The sequence below is a fragment of the Rhinolophus sinicus genome, linkage group LG12 (assembly GCF_036562045.2).
Source record: "Rhinolophus sinicus isolate RSC01 linkage group LG12, ASM3656204v1, whole genome shotgun sequence".
NCBI lineage: Eukaryota > Metazoa > Chordata > Mammalia > Chiroptera > Rhinolophidae > Rhinolophus > Rhinolophus sinicus.
Genome location: NC_133761.1, coordinates 20,531,114 through 20,552,824, shown reverse-complemented (window position 1 = coordinate 20,552,824; position 21,711 = coordinate 20,531,114). Strand labels below are relative to the sequence as shown.

Sequence of the window (21,711 nt, the reverse complement as noted above, 5' to 3'; positions counted from 1 at the left end):
ATTTCATTTAAATACTGTTTTTAATGAGGAACTAAAATATAACAAAATTTTATCTGCAACAAAATTACTTTTACCTGCTATATTCCTCTTCTAAGTATGACCATAGTTCTAGGCAACCCAAGGCTTTGAAATCCTCATTCATCTTTGAATCCCTCTCAGAATTTTTTTCCTTCACAAAATACGTGTGAAATCTACCCTCACTGAAAAGCATAATGTAATTTATTCTCTTACCTTACCAAAGTCCTTAATTACTTCAAGTCTATAAGACAAACTACAATGTCTGGATTTTCTTTCAGTATCTTTCATCTCCAATCTGTTCTATATACAGTTTAGGACCTATATCCCTGAAACTTGTTATTTCATTGTTTTTGTACCCTTCTGTTGTTAATGGCAGTACATTCAAAGTTAGCATCATTAAATTTAAAACTCCCAAATTGAACTCACTATTCTTAATTTCCATTATCTCCCAATAGTCATTTTTCATTACCAGTCCGGTGAATCTCCTCACTAGTTTTACACTTTATTTCTCTGCCACTTATACCCTCAATTTTCCCTTTAATTTACATAATCTTCTCAAACTTTAACTGACAAGTTCAGATCCACTCTCCTTCAAGTCTTGATCTTCTAATGCTCTAGCTCATATATAACTTTCGTTTATTCAATACTCTCATGTTGTAGTGATATCTTAAGAAATCAGGAAAGTGGGGGTTTGAAAAGGTCACATAAAATGTAAATTAAGGGAAAAGCATACCAAAAAAATTTAATTATCCAAAAGTGATTTTAATTGTTTCAGATTACTCCGAGTAGAGGTCAGTGAATAGGACAAGTTACTCCTTTGATTTGTCCTTTTCGTTTCTCCAACTGATGGATGATACATTTATTTTATGTTCTCTACTGTACTATATGCATCCAGTACAGAATGATAGAGTGGGGAAAAAGTGTCCCTGGAAAGGGAATACATTGAAAGTCTAGAGTCCAACCAGTGTAGCATTACAAAAAAAAAAATCCTTCCCATCGAATTTTGGTTCTCTGGAGAAATCCAGTTTTCTTTTTCAAATAAATATAATTTAAAAAAAAAGAAAAAAAAAAAGAAAGAAATTCACCAAACACCAAATATATTTTGAAAGTTTAAATTAGTATAATAATTAAAGTTTTACTCCATTGCTTTTCAGGCTCTTGAATGGTTTGTTTAAAAAAGATAGTTTGGTTACATTCAGCTTGGGAAAGTTATCAAGTGAAAATTATCAAGAGAAAGGTTTTTGTTTATTTGTGCTCCTGATAAGAAAGGGTTCCTGATGTTAGAGATATATCACAATAGTAAATAAACCATAAGACTGAATAAAATAAAAATGAGAGAAAGTTATTTCTTAGAAGCTAATTTAAGAAGAAAGTTACTGCCTCCTGGCAAATTTGACCAAAACCAATATCCAGTGTCTCTCCTCTACTTCTAGCTTGGCCTCCACTCAGCCTTTTTAGGCACTAGCCCTCAATAATAACTTGGACTATGTCACCAACGGCCTATAGGTGATAAATGCTGACTGTGACAAAGGCTCTCTGCCTTGATCAAACTTTGGCAGACTCCTCTGATTCCTCTTTTAGACTAAACGTCACCCCTGGACTCTGTCCATGGCCCATTTAGTCTAGTTTTAGCAAAAATCTTATTGGGTCAGTTTATTGATAATTTCCCTCCATTGATATGTGATGAAACCCCTCATTTCTTGGCCCTTAATATCTTAGCACCCTGGCCTGCCTTCAGAACAAATCCTGCCCTGGTAGGTTAAGCCAGAATCCCCCAACCTCTAATATGCCTTCTTCATTTTCACCTGCTACTTGGCTAGAAACCTCCTTATAGTCAGAGGTGACCTCAATCTCTCTGCCCTAATACAGCAACTCCATTGTGGTAAAAGTCTGCTTTACTGCCCTTAACAATTGTCATGAATCATTTCTTCTTCTGTAACAAAGGAATGCATTTGAGTGTGACCTCCTGTTTTTATTCCTCATCTGGTAAGTTTATAGAGGAGAAACATAAAAGCTATTATTTATTGACCACTTACCATATCTTACCTGTTATAACAACACTTGGCATGTGTTGTTTCATTTAATCTTTAAAATAGCCATGTGTCTGGCACATGATACAGACCACATATCTTGGTTGAAGTGGGATTGAATGTGATTAATTGGGCATAGGATATAGCAATGGAGTAAAAGAAAAGGTGTCTGCCTATTTGTAGCATATTGATAAAAAGTAATTGCTAGTGAGAATTAATGTTGGAATCAATTTTAAAAAAAAGTGACACTACTCTGACTCAGCTTTAATAAATACACGTTAAACTAAAGATGTCAGTTAAGGTCTTTCAGTTCATTTGAATTCTCAAGTACATGTTAATCCTCCTGTTGCATTTTAGAATAATGTTTAGAAAATATACTTCCATGCCATAACGGTCTAAATAAAGGGAGGTTAATAAATTAAACAATATTGTGTATAAGAAGATTAAAAAGAAAGAAGCAGTGAATATATATTGATTATGGTTTCAAGACCAATGAGTCTATTGACCAGATATACTGGAGACACCCAATATGGAATATAAATTTATAAATATCAAATGCAAAAATATTTTATTGAGGGGGAGGAGTCATAGGAGAAGTGATATCTATTTACACTTGCTATCTTGCAGTGACCCTCATAAATGGGCTTCTAGATCCTTTCACCAAAACAGTTTTTCATGAAAAGATATGGTAATGTATTTCTAGATGAAAATGGGTACATATATAAATTTATATGTATGTACATACCCATACATTGCATGTACAAATATGTCAGATGCTTATAAATAAAGCAGACTTGTTTCTATGCACATACTAGTATCAACATTTTTTTAAATACAAGATATGTTTTAGACTTTTGAACCAAAAAATAACCTTTTAAGTGAAATTATTATAAGCTGATTTCAAAACTGTAAATTACACCTTAGTTAAATATTTTAATATATAGACTATGACCAGTTATGTTAGCCCTATTTAAATATATGTGTATATATTTTACTTTTCAATGTTAATATAATTTTCAATACTTTATACAAAATAAAATTTAATATTTTAAATGGGAATTGTGTGCAATTAGTGGGGTAAAATATGAAAGAATGATTGAATTTATTAAATAAATGTGAATTTTTCAACATTCATATACATCTTTGACTTTTACTATTGTTGGCTTTTCAGACCATGTACAAACAATAGTATGTGAGCTCATTTTTTAAAAATTTATTTGACATTTCTGACATTTCTTTAGTATTGCCTTTCTTAATGATGTTAGATATTGTTGGAAAATCTATTTCAGAATTTATTAAAATATATATTTTGTAAACCATTAGCATTCTCATTGGCCAAGGAAAGCTTTAATTTATCTTTTTTTTTTTTTTAATTAATCTCCTAGTTCTTTTAGAGATACAATGGTAAAAGGTGAAATCAAAAGTAGAGAACACAAAATTATCAAAAAACATTTTGGCATTACTTACTTTCATAATGAATCTTGAAACCATTATTAGAACGGCTGTTGTCTGTTGTAAATAGAAGGTATATAAAATTACTGCTACTAAATAGGAACTGGGGCACTTGTGTGCCATTGTAAGATCCAAGCAAGGGTGACAGAAGATTTGGCCCATCATGAACTTCCAGAACATCATAATTTAGTTCAGTCTGAAATCTAAAATTAAGAGACACATGTGAAAATACAGTGTTAGAATAACACTATATAGCAAAATAACACCTTAGATTGTTATTTAAGTTATTATTTAAATTTTTTACCATTTTATACTATGCTTATCTAATATATGTTATTTAAGTCCCCCATCATTTGAAAATACCAAAGTTATAAACTCTTATTCCTAGATAGAATTGTCACTAAAAAGGTATGTGTATATATTTGTTGTTCATAAGATTTCTTTCAAATGTTATGGATTGTCCTCAGTAAATAAATGGCCTTTTCACTAATGAGGTGTATTTTTAGAGTCAGCGTTCTTTGCTTTCCTTATTTCTAGGGAAAACTATATGATTTATATTTACTCTTCATTAAGAAGATCAGATTTTCATTTTATTTGCCTTATATTTTAAATCTGACCTCTGCTTTATATAGTGTTTTTTGGGCAAATATTCTCGCCATTAAAATGTTCATATAGATTTTATTTCAAAACAGTAGTTCTAATTATAAGTAGGTAGAGATAATGACGATGTAGTTAATGTTTACTAAGTGCCTGAAGATAAACTACTTTATCCATATTAGTTTATGTACTTCTCCCACTTGCCCTATAAGTTAGCTCCTATTATTATAATACTCACTTTGCAGATAAGAAAACTGAGGCATGCAGCACTTAAACAGTATTACGTTTTCTTAAATGACAGAGCTAGGCCTCAAATACAGGTATCTGTTCCTAACCACTATGCTCAGCTGGCTGGTTTTATTTTTAGATTCTTGTTTGTTGTTACTCCTATCATTTTCAATCTTTTAAAAAGATTCACTTGTGTTACAAACTGCAATCGACACAGACTTACTTTTAGCATGCATAACATATTAATAAAAATACCATATAGTATTCCTTCCTTCAATTGCAAGATTCTACCATATTCTGGATCCCGAATCACAAATCTTTGCTGTAGAAAAACTTCACATGGTATCATGGAAAACTGAATATCTTCCTTCCTTGCCCATGAAGATCCTGAAGCCCAGGAAATTCTTTTCCTATCCTCACCAAGGTGTTCCTAGAGATTTTTCAGTGTTCAGCTTAAATATTTCCACAGAAAGCCCTTACCTAACATCAAGGTGTAAGTTAGTTCTCCTATTACACTGTCACAATTTACTGTGCCTTCCGTGACACTAATCACAGTAGTGTTTGCTTGTTTGATAACTGTTTCCTTTAAGAGTCTGTAAGTTCCATGAGGTCAGACAGTGTCAGTATTTGTCAATTCTTTGCGTGTAGCAGACAAGCAATAAATATTTGTTGGATAAATGTACATGGATGAATGAATACATTTTAAAGATAAAATTATCTTTCTTTTCTCTATCGCTGTTAACAATTTACAGGAAAAAAACAACAAAAAACTACAACACTCAATATACTTTATACTTGGACACTGCAGTTTTAACCATGCATTTTCACCTTTGTAAAATGTATCTTTTAATACATTTTTGGTAGCTAGTTATCTCCAGTACACTTTAAAAAATAATTTTCAATTGAAATGTACACCAATTTTCAGATAACCACTTTCAGTATCATACCTAACAGTCTTTTCCAGCATTACAATATTAAACTACATTATCCTTTAAAAAAGCAAACAGACAAATAAAACTCAAAACCTGGTCAAAACAAATTGAATGGAAAATTTAAAAATTAGAAACTTTATTTCATTATAAAATCTCTGATAGGATTATGAACATGGCATATCGATAATAAAAATTAAGTGTGTATTTTAATGCTATTTAAGAAGTACAATTGAAATACTTTTCAATATGTACCACTGTTATATCCTATTAAACAATACATTTAGTGAAATGAATGGATTTCATAAGTTTATCTTACTTTTTATTTTACAACCTGGAGTATATTACATTTTTCTAAAATACCTTTCCAAAATATAATTAAGAATAGGAAATGTACATGAACACACATATTTGCAACTGTGCTTTATGAATCCATTATGTGGTTGTTTCGTAGTCAGTCTATTGTGGTATTGAAATTGGAGTTTCACTTTGATAGCTAATCAGCTGATAATAACCAAATTAAAATGCACAGAAGAATCAGGGATTACCCTGAATTGAAGCATAAAGAAACTTAATTCTTAATAGAACAGGACCATTAACTGGTGATATAGAGAACACTGTTAAGTAGGAATGAATCTTTAAAAAGAATATCGTCATGGATTTTCCCTAAGAACTATAAAAATTCTTTATAATAACGAAGGAAATGTAATAGGGTTACACAATAATTTGAATTTATTTCACTTTGTGTTTTAAGATAGCTGTATAAATTTTCCATGAATTGCCTCCATCTAATGTTAATTTGTTTATGACATTAAATTTATTGTTTATCATAAATAAATGTTATGGAACCACTAGAGGATATTAAAAAAGAAACTGGATCTAATCTTTTTCAGTTTTTGTCATCTTTAAAAAACACTCTTGATGCAATTGAAACCTATTTTGGCTAAACTGAGATTGTCCTCATTAACTTAAAAAGAAAATTTTTCTCTGGGAGACTGATGCTGATAGCTGGTGGTCAAGTAGTTGAGGACAAGAAAAGGAATAGAAAGGAACAGAAACAGATTTAGGAAAATTAATGGTAAAATTAGTTTAGTTAGGAGCTGTCAAATATTGAGAAAATTTAGGAACTGGGAAAAAACAAAGCAAATATTTCTCTGCATATCTGTGGATAACACTTGTTAATGGTGTTTGGTTGTGAGGAAGAGACAAACATTAAAAAAATTGCATATGTTCATTGGTGTTACAGTTGCTTTGTTATGCATTTGTTGAAAGATATATATTTCTGAAAATTTCACTGACTTAAGCTACTTTGGGAAATCTCAAAAAGCTAACTAACGTCTAATATATTTGTCATGTTTTTTAGTTTTTTTTTCTGTAGATTAATTCTAACCAATTGCTACATTTGAGAATACTGAAAACACTGCAAAACAATTATCCTACCACCTTAATTATATTATCTATTATTTAAAAATTTTGTCTTCAATCAAATTAATTTAAGTTACTCATCAGTACTAGAAAGCAAGTGACATAACTCTGTAATAAATACAATTGATTATTTGGAACCAAATTCTATAAAAAAAGATTCTGAGAATGAGATGGGCTCTTAAAGAGTTGGCAAACAGTATCCTTATGAGAGTTTGGCTGGAATTCAGAAGAAAATAAGGTTTTTTTAAGAATGTAATTCTTGTTAGGTATTTCAGATCTATCTTGTTTCTTAAAACAATGTTAACGGAAACATTAAGCATTAAGATATTATGAGGTCACGAAACAAGGAAGTGACAGATACACATATTTCTGATTTCCAACTGACTATTTTATGCTACTACCCTAATGGATAAAACTCTCATTTGTTTTTTAACTTAATTTAAGTCCCTGGCTTATTGTTTTCCTACTGAGTTATGAATAACCATGTGACAGCTCTTTACAATGTGAATTATTTTAAAGGAACCGGTTTTCTGACAAAGCTCATGGAGTGCAGGCAGCCCTAACACAAAATCTCATACATCTAAAGGGCCTCAAGAAAGAAGAAATGGGAGAAGATCTTTAAATAATTTTCTGTTCAAATAGCTCCAAATCAAGAATGGTATGGGCACGTCTGTGTTTTATGCGTGTGTGTGTATGTGTGTATGTGTATGTGTGTGTGTGTGTGTGTGTGTGCTTGTAAAATTCACTCATCAGAGCATAATTCCACTATATTTATATATTTATATACTTATCACATGAATACAATGTTTACAAAGGTTTCTTTACTTTTTCTTTTTTAAAGAAAGGGGTTGGGAGATAAGGGGAGTCAACAATATAATTGGGAAATTATATAGAAACTTATATGTGGATTTCTGAATAGTGATCCAATCACAGATCAGAAGCTTCATTCTTTTAACATTTTAACCATCACTGTTATATACTCTTTCACTACAAAGATAATAATAAAACTAATTCAAATTAATTAATACTAATTACCCTAGGGAAAAAAAAAAGCAGGACTCTACTAACCAATCACTAACACACTTTAATTTGATACAGTCATTTTTGTGAAGGACTTGTTAAGATAGGCAGTGTACATAACTATCTTATGCGGCAACATGGTATTGATTTAACCGTGTTTATAGCACCTTTGCCTGTTGAGATCTAGCACAGCAGAATTCATAAGTCCTTCAAAATATAGGCCAACTAAAGTCATTGATTTAAAGGTCATATGTTCATATCTAAGTAATTTGCATATATATATGTGTATATATATATATATATATATGTATATATACATATATATATATATCATCTTGCAGATCTCAATAGTACTGATACAGCATTAAACAAATAAAAAATAAAGTTGAACACTGAAAGGTTAAAGTGGGCAAACAGTCTGAAGCATTCAAGGCACAATAGTTGACTACTGCAGTAAAATTATATATTGATTTGGTAAATAAAATGGAGAATGTCGAGTATTCTTTTAGATAATATATATTTTTCAAAGGTAGAAAAATGTTTCCAGAGACCTTTCAAATGTAATTTTGATAGAGTGTCCGGGTTCAGCTTCAATCACCCATTCACAATTCAAAGAGTCTTTATAGTATCCTGGCCATCCTGGTGAGAGAATCAATCCACTGGGAGCTGAAAAATGGCCACCGCATGGAGCTGAAACACGAAATCAGAGAGCAAGATTAGAACTTTCAGAACAAGTTGCAGAAATTATTGTTAATACTAACTATAAATTTTAAAATGAATCTCTGCATGTACTTATTAAATGCTAGTTCATAATGTTTTGAAAGTAGAAGTGCATCTAGTCCTTCTGTTATTGAGTGATTATTTTTCTTTAAAACGGTAAATTAATTTTTAAACGATGGCATAGCTACACAGTCAACATGTCAGAAGAACAGATCATCCTCAAAGTTCCCAATAATGCCTCTTAACTACGTTCTTGTGTCTCCATTATCTTCATCTTCAAAGCTTGAAAAATAAAGTAACTTGTTAATTTTAGTTTCTCTTTAATTTTCTGCTTTATGTTATCAAACACTACTAATTTGTGCTACACACTGCCTAAAACTTTGATTTTCCCTTTTCCAGTCTCTACTACAATTTTGGCCTTCATTAATTCATTGATCTTCCTTAATTTCCCATCTGTTAATTTCTCTCTTGCTTCAGTCCAGCTGTCAGAATAATGTTCTTCAAATTACAGTTTGATCATACCATTCATTCTCTTTTCTAAACATGTATTTTGATCCCTTTCCCTTTAACATCAGATTCAAATTCTTAGCTTCCTTAATTACTTATCAAGTATTTCCTGCATTCAACCCACAAGTATTCAATCTATGGCTTTTCCTTAAACTCACACAAAACTGAAACTACAATGATAACATTGTAATTTCAGTAGCTACTTGATTAAGTCTTTTAGTGTCAACGCCTCATTTTACACTAAGATGGAAGATGAATAAAGAAAGTTCAGAAAAGAGCAACTTGCCAAGGTTCACAAGGCTTAAAAGTCTAAAATGTATTTTCAAGTCAGTTTTTACAAAATAGGACCTCAAAACCTGTCTTCTCCCATTATTTCCTGCCTTTATAAATGAAACTACCATCCATGGAGTTGCATAAGCCAGTGAACCAGAGGCTGTCATCTTTCATATTTCCATTATCCTTAGCATTTACTCCCTTATCCAACCTAAAATAAAGCTCACTCTTGCCTATCTCTAGTCTGTAACTCCCATAACAGTTCAAATTACCATAATCTTATCCCTGAAGTAAACCCTCCTAACTGACCCTCCTAACTCATCTCTTCATCCACCTTAACTATCCTCCCTCCATGCTATAGCCAGAGTGATTTTTTTTCTTTTTAAACCACAAATCTGACCATGCCCTTCATTGGCATCTTTCTGCATTGATCAACATGGCCCTGCATGATCCAGCTGTTGCTTCCTCTCTGGCCTGGTCTCTGAACTTTTCCCCTCTACTCAGCAGCCCAGTTACATTAGTCTCCTCTAAACCTTCAGGAAGTACACACAGGGGGAAAAATAATGCAAAAAGTATTTGAATTATCAAAAGTTACTCAGAAAGAAAACGTATCAAATATATCAGCTTTTCAACACATTACAGACCATTCCCAAAGACTTTCTATGTTATAGTTTTTTTTTTCTTTAAATCTTTGCATTTGAACTCTACCCCATGTGTTCTTATTTTTGTTGTTTGTTTCCATCCACCTTACAGAATTTATAAAACCTATTGCACCAGATTCTGTTTTTTACTGTTTTATTCTTCAAATAATTTGATGTAACCCAAATAAAATTTAAAAAATATTTATAAATTGGCCTAGGAATCAAGTATTACTGTAAAATGTTCATTTGAAAAAAATATTTTTCTATGTGAAACTGCCAAAATTTATTTCTATGAGAAACAACTTTCATATAAAACTAAATTTTCTTCCATAGTAGAATTTAATTATTTCCTAAAAAGCTTTTAAAGGAGACCATTTTCATGAAGATTATTTACTCTTCCCTGTTATGATGACTCATAATTAGGTCTCCTGTAGGGTTATTATGCATTTCAAAAATAAAATTATGTGCATAATAGTCACTAAAATTACCATATTTAAAAAACAGAATAAAGTATTTTGGTGAGAGAAGTTCCCAGAAATACTGAGGCTTTCTCACAAAGATCCTTAATATATTATCACCTCATATTGTTCTAGGAAAGTATTTGTGCATTTAAGTCTAACCATCATTAAAAGAGGTTACAAGTCATGAAATTAACAAGTGAGTAATAAGCCACAAAGAGTACCCGGAAGCATTTTGTCTGGGCCCTCAGTCCTAAGTGTGAGAGAAGCTGCTAGGAGGGGGCTTTAAGCAAGGGAGCAACATAATGATGAGGTTTCTGTTTCTTTTCTGAATGATGACCCTGCTAAAAAATGACTCTTCTTCAAGCTAACTTACGACATATTCTGAAGAAGTTTCTTTTTCTTACATATAGGGTTGGAACTCTCAAAAAGTATTATTCCAAAAGTATGGATTATTATGCATTTCAAAAATAAAATTATGTGCATAATAATTATTTAAATTATCATATCTTAAAGACAGAGTAAAGTATTTTAATGAGAAAAGGTCCTGGACATATGGAGTGTTTCTGACAGAAGTTCTTGATATGTCATTGACTCCCCAAGAGGGTGTGAGAGAGATGATGCTCAGTAAAGGTCAGTCAGGAAAAGCCTCATGGTCACTGTGACCTTCACATCTTAGTGGGTACCAGGGAACTTGTTAAAGTACAGATTCTCAGAATGCACTTCTAGTCGTTGTAAGGTGGGACCCCAAAATCTGCCTTAACAAGATCCTCACCCCACCAAAATAACTGTTTATTTTATTGCTGTTGGCCCACAAACCATACTGACAAAATCTAAGAGAATGTGGCTGGCTGGTAGCTCCAAGATTCTCATTGATAATCTCCCAGGTTCCTGGGAGAAAGGTGATTTGGATTGTTGCCTCTGAATCCCCATTTTGAAAGCAATGAAAACAGAGCATAAATGATAAGTATAAAGTACACATACATAGTTCATTTATCCAGTTTTCTTTTTTAAGACCTAAAGAAAGTCTGTTATAAAGAATTTGACTTGGAATTTTGACTCATTTTTGTGTTACTTTAAGTAGAATTAACAAATTCAAAACGCCCAGTATGTTTTAAGACCTGTGTGAAAGCGTCAGAAGTGTTTCAGACTGTATTCAGACAAAATTCTCTAGAATAAAAGTGCTAAGGAGTTCTGTGGTTCCACAGCAGGAGATTTATTTCATCTGAGAAGTGGCACTTAGGTGCTCAGAAGGCGTTTGGGCACTGGGAGAACTGGTTTTATTGCAGGGGTCTGGCTATAAGAGATTTTACAAAGTGATCATCCTACTATGCCTGATAGATAGCCTTTCTGTGGAGATGTGCATGACAAAATCGAGATGCCATATCAGGGATTATCAAATAGTGACAGGTCCATTTCCCCCTCACCCCCATTTTTTTTAAAACTTGCTTTATGGTTATAGGTGTGGCAATTAATCACCAATTCTTTCCAACCTCAACACAATGGATGATGTTTCAAAGAAAAGTACGGGAAACAATTTGGGTTTGTTTGTAGGATAAAAAGAGGAAGCAACAAACACAGACATTAAAGGTCTGGGATTTAAGAGAAGCAATCACAACTCTGTACCTACTTCCATTTTCATAAACTCTTCCTTCCCCCATAACCAGCTCCACAAAGGCTAGGAGCACAACCCTGCAGATTGCTACTAAATTTGTTTCCCTTATTGTAGTCCTCCAGGAGATCTGGAATTTAATATTATCTAAACATGTAACTAACAGAGGGGTTTATTTTCAGATATAAATATGCATACATATGTGTGACTACACATACTGTTTATGAGAACCACAAATAAATTCTGATTTATGCATCAGATTGTTACCCTAATTGCTCCCTCAAAAGAACTCCCTCTGAAGAGAATGAGGTATCTATGAATTAGAAAGGCTTTCTTTCCTTTGAGGCTAATTGAGATTCAAGAGCAAACCCCTTATCCTCAAAGGGAAATTTCATCAGGCATGCACATCCAGTCTTGCCTCCAAACAGTTCTCCAGGGACTTCAGTCCCATCCTAGTCACTCCTGGAATTCTCTCAGATATCCCATCAGGGAGTAGGAAGAAGCATAAGCCATAGCTATGCAGGGAGTTCTTGCTTGAGTAAGCATTTTATGGAGCATTCTCAAATCGGTGGAACAAAACCAGGAATTAGTTTTTTTGTTTGTTTGTTTGTTTGTTTTTTCCTAATCACTGCCTTCAAACATGCACTGCCAAATCTCCCTCTCCATAAAAAGTAAAAAAAATAAAAAAGAAAAAAAGAAAAAAGAAAGAAAAGAAAATGTTGGCAGATCCTCTAATTTTCTCAGTACTTTCTGTATTAAAAAACTTGATCCAGTCCAACTTAAAATTCTTAACCTCATTCCCTCCATTCACCCACCCACTCACCCACCCACCCACGGTTCATCTTTGAGCAACAGCCAGAGAGACTCGGAGGATGGGATGATGGGTGCTGAGGAGGGCCATTATTTCATTCATTTCAGTACCTGGAGTAGAGAGGACTTTGATTCCTTATTCTCAACTTGTCCCCTTCCTCAATCTTTTAGGTCCCTTTCCTGTTGTGTGTAAGGGCTAGGATGAGGAAGATTGTACTGTTATAGTTCTCTGGCTGTTGTTTCCCACATTAACCCTGATTGGTCCCTGATTCCTTCCATTTGTCAGATAATGGAAGATGGTTGTTCTCCCTGAAAATAAATTAGTTATTTGGAAAGGCCAAGAATGGGTAAGGGTGACCTCTAACTGCATAATTCCCTGACATAAAAGAAGCTCAACCTTTTCCAGTCACCTCCCTGCTGTTACTCTTGGCAGTGCTCTATATGATCTCTGGTTGTTGGGTTTCTTTTACCTGGTGGCCAAAACTGGGCACCATCTTTGGTATTAATTTGATGCGTAGGAAACTCACAGTTAACTTGCCAAATTGTTTCCCCTCTTTCAAGCTTTCCCTCTCTTCAAGCTGCCAGCTGTCATCAATTCTCTTTCTCTTGCTCAATGGGAATAGAAGACAGATCAAGAAGTACACTGTATAACCAGATATCCACTGGAGATTCTAGTTCCTCTTTCTCACAGGCAACTCCATTCTCTATGAGGGATTCTTTTAGAGCAGGGGTGTCAAAACTGCGGTCCACAATCCATTGTTAATTGGCCCACAGCAAATTCCAAAAATATATTTTGTTTACTTAAATAAACCAGGTGAGGCAATACATACTTCACCTCGAGTGAGGGGCCCGACTGTTTGTGTATTTTACCGCATATGGCCCTTGGTAAAAAACGTTGAAAACAGTTTGGACACCCCTGTTCTAGAGCCCTTCTCCTCAACTTGGCTTAAAGAGAAGGAGATTAGCATCCTTCTTCTTGTAGGGTGGTAAATAATACTCTGAACAACTTTTGACTCCAACAGTTACAGATGGATAGATACAGATACTGTGCTTCCCTGAAAATAAGACCTAGCTGGATTATCAGCTCTAATGCATCTTTTGGAGCAAAAATTAATATAAGACCCAGTATTATATTATATTGCACCCAGTATTATATTTACTATATTGTAATATTATATTATATTGTAATTATTGTATTTGTATTGCAATTATATTGTAATTATATATTATATATTTACTATATTGTAATATTATATTATATTACATTATATTATATTATACCTGGTCTTATGGTAAAATAAGACCAGGTCTTACATTAATTTTTGCTCTAAAAGACGCATTAGAGCTGATTGTCCGGCTAGGTCTTATTTTTGGGATACACGGTAGATAGATGATAAAAGGATAGATACAAATGTAGCTCTCGATCTCCTTACTTTTCTTTTGTTGCTTATATAAATTGGGAGTCAGATGCCTGAGGTCATGACTGAGCAAGACAAGTTAGTTAAAACCCACTTAATAAGTCATGAAGGAGGTATTTGGACCTCAACTTTTTTTTGTGGGGGATATTGAATTTTTCTCCTTAACTGGAGGTCTATGTTGCCAATTCCAAAGTAACAAAAAAAAAATTGCTTTTACACCTTGTTATGCATTTTGTTCCTATTTTTTTTTCTTGTTAGGGAGACTATAATGATAGTAATATTCAAAATAATTATAAGTCTCCAGAAGGGGGCAACTTTTCTTTGTTAGTTTTAACTCTGTGTCTTAACTAAACCAGCAGATTCGAGCCAATAGCATTCACCTGACTCTTCCAATATATTTCATTAAGGGTAATCCTTTATCTACAAAGAAATGCAGTGAATGTATTATGTCCTAATTATATTCAAGAACATGACCACGTAATCCAGAAAGCCGATATTCTATTTCCATTTGTGTTGAGGGGATTGCTTTCGCTCAAAGAAGGCATTGCTGGCTACAGTTCAGAGGGTATGGGAGACAAAGAGCCAAGGAAATGGGAGGAGAAAAGCAGATAGTATATATGCATCAGAGCCTTTGAGTCTCAGAGGAAAAAGGGCTATGAAGAAACTAATCCGTGCGCACAGGTGAACTGAACAACAAACCATATCTATAGAACTGATAGAACTGAATAGTAGTAAAGGCAGAAGCAGTGACACTAGTTAGGAAGCTACTGCAGTAACCTAGACCAGAGATGACGGTTGCTGGGATCAGGATGAGAGCAGTAGAGAAAGTAAGAAGTAGATGCGTTTTGAATATATTTCATAGGTAGAGCTGACAGATTTTTTTTTCTGAGGGATTGTGTATGGCTGTGATAGAAAGAAATGAGTCAATAATTACGCCAAGAATTTGGGCCTGAATTATTGGAAGAAGAGAGTATTATTCATGATGATGGAGAAAGTCTGTGACAGTAGCAGGTTTGCAGTGATTGGGGGAGATCAGATCAGTTTTGGACAGGTTAAGTTTGAGGTGCCTATTGAATATCTAAGTGAAAATATTGAGTAGGAAGCTAAATATATGAGTCTGGACTTGAGGGCATAGAAGGCTGGATATATAAATTCGAGAGACATAAGCACATACATGTCATTTAAAGTTGAAGATTGGATGAAAATTATCAATAGAGAAGGTGGAAATAGAGAAGAGAAAATATCCATGATCTAGCTCTGAAACACACACTAACAGAGATCACACAGATGAGGGGAAACCAGGAAGAGAGACTAAAATGAGCTTGAGTAGTATATTTAATAAAATGAAATTGAACAAAGTATAGAATTTTAGACTTGTATAACTTATTTTTTCATGAGAAGATGACTAATTTTATAATGTTAAACTATTAAGGAACATTTCACTTTTAAAAAAGTAAATGATACGTATTTCAGACTTTGTAACATAATAATGGATACATTTTGACCCAGCTCTCAGTTTTGGTCTGCAAATAAATCCTTCTCATCTTTCAGTCTTCATGAGTACAGTTTAGTAGCATTTTATAAAAATGACATTCACCAAAGAGTAATAAATCCTTATATCCAGGAACAGTTTCCTTCTGTGACTGCAGCAGAGATAGGAGACTTAATTTACGTCCAACTGTCTTGCTTTTTAAAACAGAAAATTCTAGATGACTTAGTGCTCACTGCTTGACACCTGGAATAGAACTTTCTGTTTTGTTCTGAGTCTCATGGTATGGTATCTCTTTCAAGTTTTTTTGAGATTTGTTTGTTGGTTAATTACTGGCAAATAGAGAAGCAGCTATTTTATAAAGTAGAAACAGATTACATTTGAAAACCGAGGTACCACTGTACTGGTCACAAGGTAAATTTCAATGACTAGAAATCCTCTGGGATTCTGCTGGGTGAGAAAAAGATCACAGGATTCGAGGGTCATGGATGGCTCCAGTTTGCACTGCTTGGTGCAGTAAAGGAAATCTATTTGCTCACTACACCCTTGACTAAAAGAATTAAATAAAAGCACCACTTTACCCATTTTAGGAGATACAGACACATACACACAGGTGAAAAGATAAACATAAATGCAGTTACACCATGCCCCTTTCTCCCGTTTTTCAACTTTCCTAGCACATAGGCTGGTAGAGGGATTTTGAAAGACATCATCAGGGTGAGCCTGGCAATGAATGCCCTCAGAGTCTGCTGAAAGCAATTCTGGCTATATTATGAGAAAGAAAACGGGGGTGGAAAGAAGGAATTCCAGGGGAACAGATTCTCCTGAGAAAACTGCACTTACTGAGGCCTGAATTTAGTGAGGAAGTTCAAAGGTGCCCAATATGGGGCTCAGGCTTTGTGGATGAGAATAATAAAGGAATGTAAGGGCAGCAGGAGGTTGAGGGGACTACAGGGCAAGAGAGTGTGAATGTTTATTCAGCTGCAATGAGCGGGAAATTTTGGTGGAGAGAGAAGAAATTTAGGATGCTTTCTAAGTGGTATATTGTGAAAATCTCTGTGCCAGGAGATCTATGACGACCATCTACACCATTTTTCATGGCTTCAGGATATATCTGTGAAGGAAACACCATGCAGAGACTGGCCCAGGATGGAGCCAGTTAGAATCAGGCTATAGCCCAAGCCTGAAAGGACTCACTGATTGTCACTAAACTGAGTTAGGCTGAGCGTGAAATTCAACTTGAATGATCCAATGCTGATTACAGTGATTCATGCTTTGTGTTTTCCCTTAGCAAAACTGAAAGATCACAAGGCTTTAAAAAGCATCTAATCTTTCTTCCTCATGAGGAAATTGGATCAACCCATTCTAGAGAAAGAGGTTCACATTTTCACAAAAATAGCTTAAATCTATCCTTAGTGACTGCATCAGCGTTGACCTTCAGGTCAGTGAATAAAATGTATAACCCAATTCTGTTCAACAATTGTATTTATGCTAAATCTGAAACGAATCCAAATTCAGCTGTGGGATCATGGAACTGCAACACATCATGATCTCATTTCTCCTTTTTGGTCTGAACAATCCTTATTCAAGGACTATGGCAAATAAAGTTTCGTTTTAGTTTTCTCAAAGATTTTCCACAGTTTTAGAGTTGAAGACTGGTTGACATGGGCAGATCACTAATTTATCAATATGTCTGAATGCCTAAACAATTGAGTTAGAGAGGAGCTAGGTGGAGAGGGCTATCTTTCAGTGGGTTGAAGCCCTGTGTTTTCTTATCAAAATGTTTTATACTGACTTCCTCTGCTCTATAAATTCCAATTAAAAAAATGACTTTCTACTTTCTAATTTTAACAGACAGGAATCCATTCATAAAAGCAACTTTCAATGATGCATTTGATTTGGAAATGTTTTGGGTGAAGAAAATAGAAGTAGAAATGTATTTGCATTAATCATAATATATAAACATGTACCTATTTCATCTATATCAATTTCATCTATATCAAATAAATATAGATGTATTTCATCTACATCTATATTTATTATCATCTATAATAATAATAAAAAGAAGTTTTAGCTAAAATATTAAACATATATTGGAGGCAGTCATAGTACCCTAAAAGATAAACTACAATAAATAATAAGCAAAACCTTTTCTGTCAAAACATGGAAGGTATAAAGAACAACGAAGATAGGCAGAGAGGGCTCCCAGACATAGTTCTTTGTGTAAGTGGAAGAGGTTGTGTGACAGCTTGGGAAATGGTGAATCTGGGGTGAGGGAGGGGTGGTGGTGGTGGTGGGAGGGCTGATAAAAAAACACACAAAAAACTTACAAAAGAAACAACAAAACAAAACAAAAAAAACACAAAACTTCTCTCAGCTATTCTCAGGGTTTTGTTGTTAGTACCTAAGTAGAATTGAGGCAAAACTAAAGGAAATCTTTACAAACCTTAATTAGAATCTAAGCAGTGAAACCCACATTAGTTATATAGGAATTGAGAGCAGTCTGCTTTATTGGTTAGAAACTGGCTTAAAACGCAGTCTGGGAGCTGGTGAGTGCCATAGTAAGATTGCTTCCAGCCCTCTATGATTCTGCCTTTTCTGGCTCCAACCTTATCCTTAGTGATGTTTCCACCTCGGTGTTGGATCCAGAACGTGGCAGATGAGCCAACTACATGTAACTTCACTCATACAAAAGGAAGAAGAAGAAGAAAGAAGAAAGAAGAAAGAAGAAAGAAGAAAGAAGAAAGAAGAAAGAAGAAAGAAGAAAGAAGAAAGAAGAAAGAAGAAGAAGAAGAAGAAGAAGAAGAAGAAGAAGAAGAAGAAGAAGAAGAAGAAGGAAGAAGAAGAAGAGAAAGAAAGAAAAAGCAAGCAAGCAAGCAAGTAAGAAAGAAAGAAAAAAAAATTTTTTTTTGCTTCAGCAACTTCATAAAGTTATCTTGAGGATGTCTGGAGGGCCTACGGGCCTATGCCAGATGAGAGTTTTAAATGTTCTGTTTTACTTATTTTTTAAAAATTAAATACTATTTATTTGTCACAATAAAGAATATCCTGAAATTTCTTTTTCATATTAAGCAGCAATTCATAAAATGATTTGTCGGTGTCGACCTCGTTATTTTTACCTCTCCATGTAGCTAGGCATCAAGTAGCTCCTAAACCAACACTCAAGCTGGGGGTGTCCTCTGTGTCTGTCTCCTGGGAGTGCAAACAACTCCCAGTGTGATGAGGGAGTGGCTCAGATCATGTCACTTCTGAGCTGAAGTGGCTTCCGGTTGGCCACAGGATAATTCTGAATCTGCTTAGTATTGTTTACAAAGTGCATCATGCTTGGGAACCCATTGATTCTTCACCAAACCTCTGTCCCTTTATCCTTCATTCTAGTCACTTTGAACTAGATCTATTCGTTCTGTCTGAAAGAAAGTTTTCTCCCATCTCATACTTTTCCTTCAAATACGAATGTAGGCTTTCCTGACTGATGTCCCAAGTCTGGGTCAGGAACTGTGGTTAAAATAATGAATGAGCTCAGGGGCAGTGTATGATTTAAAAAAAAAAAAAAAAATGAAAGTTATTTTCCATTTTTTCTCTTTTTATTTCAGTCCTTCATTGTGCAACTTCATTATGTTTTTAAAACATAATAGCACAGTCATAACGACTTCCAAGTTCACCCTACTAAGCCTATAACATTTAAGGTTTGGAAAAGAACAGTAAAGTCATCTGGTTTATACCCCTAATATTACACATGAGAAATGCTTTAGGAAAGGAGGGAGGCACTAATTGAAGGGGCTAATAGCAAAACATAATTTCATGGTCTGCATTACTGCATCATGAGACATTATGAAAATGTTCATTACATGAAATAGCACTTACAGGTAATGGCTGTATTATTCAATTAAGTTTGCTATACTTCTGAAGTGTATGTTAACTATTCTCAATGTATCAGCTAGAAATTAAGAAAACAAAACCTCCATTGTCAGTTTGGGCACAGGTAAGGAGGAAAATTGGGATAGGAAGAAAAGTTGGGAAAGCAAGAAAAAGAAGAAATCATTTAAAAATCATCACCTATTCATTACAGGCAATTTATTAAAGCATGTTTCATGGTTCTAGCTCATCGATTTCTTAGTAAAAGTTCTATATCTTTTTAAATAAAATAGATATATAACCTCAAGTACTAGGGTGGAAGGTAAACAGCATTCAGAATGTTAATTCCTACTGTGATAATTCTAAATAAAGCTCCCCTCCACACTCTCTTATAGATCCTAAATTGATACACTATATTCTTAATATATTGTATTTTAAATATGGTCATCCTTCCTTCTTACCAGTATAATTTACAACTTTATGTGAGTGTGTATATTCGAAGATATATACTTTCAAACACAGTATATATGTATCACACGTATATATATTGTGCTGAACTTTCTTGACTACATTTTATTTGGTGAATCAAAATTGAAAAACAAAATGTTTAGCAAACTGTGCCTACAAAATTTATACATGTTAAATAATGGCTGCTTTAGCATACATTTATGTATTGTAATTAATAATAGTTAACACATTTTTAAAAAACAAATTTATGCTCTGAATGGTTAAAATACCAAGAAAAATATACATGGAAACTATAAAAGTGTACTAAACTATAACTATGACGTATGTACTAAAGAAAATTTGCACATGCAACCGATATTTACCATTTGTTAATGTGTATCTTTTAATAAGAGCTCTTTTTAAAGAAAACTCCTAAATAGTTTCTAAAAATTATTTTAACATGGAAACATAAAAATGTGATTTGTTTAAGTATATATGTCCTAGATCACTAATATTTTAAGAGAAAGATCACAACAGTCCTGGCAGAACAATGATTTCCTATTATGGTTTCTAATATAATGATGACAAGGTTACATTTTTCGTGGGTCATTTTGCTTACCTCCGCATCTTGGAATTGGTCCACTCCACATCACTTTTCCATCCATAAGAATACATGTGATTGTTTCTGTTCCCTGGGTTTTAATAAATCCTTCTTCACAAATAACTGAAATTGAACTTCCTAATTGAAAGTTGTCCCCAAACCGCCGTGCATTGATTGGTATTCCAGGATCAGGACACTCATTATGCCCAAATGCTTGAGAACAACAAAGAAACAAACAAAAAAACATACAAACAGGATGAGAAAAAGAGTTGTGCATTTGGGGTGAAAAAAATTGATTTTTAAAAGGTTACGTTTATTTCTACAAAAGACTTTATTTATTTAAAAGAAAAAAAATGGAGGCTCTTCTCTGATCATACCTATTTTCCCATGATGTGTAATAGGCGTGATTATTTTAAAACATGAATTTCACGCTACAATTTCAAAATGGAACTCTTTCTGCTTATTTCTGGAGATCATTAGGTTTCGTCTATGCAACAATTTCCAGGATAATCTAGTCAGAATTCCAATGAATGTGAATAGAGAGCTTTAGAAATGTTATTATCTCATTTGACATTTAGAATAGTCTGATGAGCAAAAGTATCATCATTTATGCTGTGAGAATCAGAAAAATTTAAGTAGCTTGCCTCAAAGCATAGAGATAGGATTGAAATATATCTTCTGGGCTGCTTTTAATTTTTTCTCAACAACATATTGTATCTTGGGTTATTTGTCTTATGAGTCTCAAGAGAATGAGAGTTCTTGAGCTTAGGGCCACTATTACATTTGACCTTGAATATCCTATAGCGTTTATTTAGCCCAGTCCCAGCAAATGGCAGAAGTGTAGTGACAACGCGCTGCTTTGAATTTTTCAGAGACTGTAGATTGCATGAGCCCTACAAATTTTTCTCCTATTCATGATCCAATATACACTATGTTTAAATTAGTATAATACTAATGGAAGAATATATAAAGTAGCAAAGTCTAAATGTTTAAAACACGTTTTATGAGATATTTGTAATTTAAGATTATTGTATTCATACTAAATAAGTATATACAGTTATTTAAAATTGCCTCACTAAGCATCACTTTGATATTGTCCATAAATCATATAATTTTATTATCCATTCACATTTTTAAGTCAAACAATATAAAATTATATTAAGGTAAATTCTAAAATGTAT

The 21,711-nt window shown here is 33.6% G+C and overlaps 1 protein-coding gene across 6 annotated transcripts in view; it reads right to left on the bottom strand.

Moving 5' to 3' along the window:
* Window positions 1-21,711, bottom strand: part of CSMD3 (CUB and Sushi multiple domains 3) — a 1,090,811-nt gene that overhangs the window by 379,310 nt on the left and 689,790 nt on the right. For all 6 annotated transcript variants that reach the window (XM_074316364.1, XM_074316366.1, XM_074316365.1 and 3 more), the window contains 3 exons: window positions 20,549-20,743; window positions 8,251-8,389; window positions 3,516-3,703 (listed from right to left, as the gene is read on the bottom strand). In XM_074316364.1, the coding sequence (XP_074172465.1) occupies window positions 3,516-3,703; window positions 8,251-8,389; window positions 20,549-20,743 (522 nt within the window). The remainder of the gene's footprint in view (window positions 1-3,515; window positions 3,704-8,250; window positions 8,390-20,548; window positions 20,744-21,711) is intronic.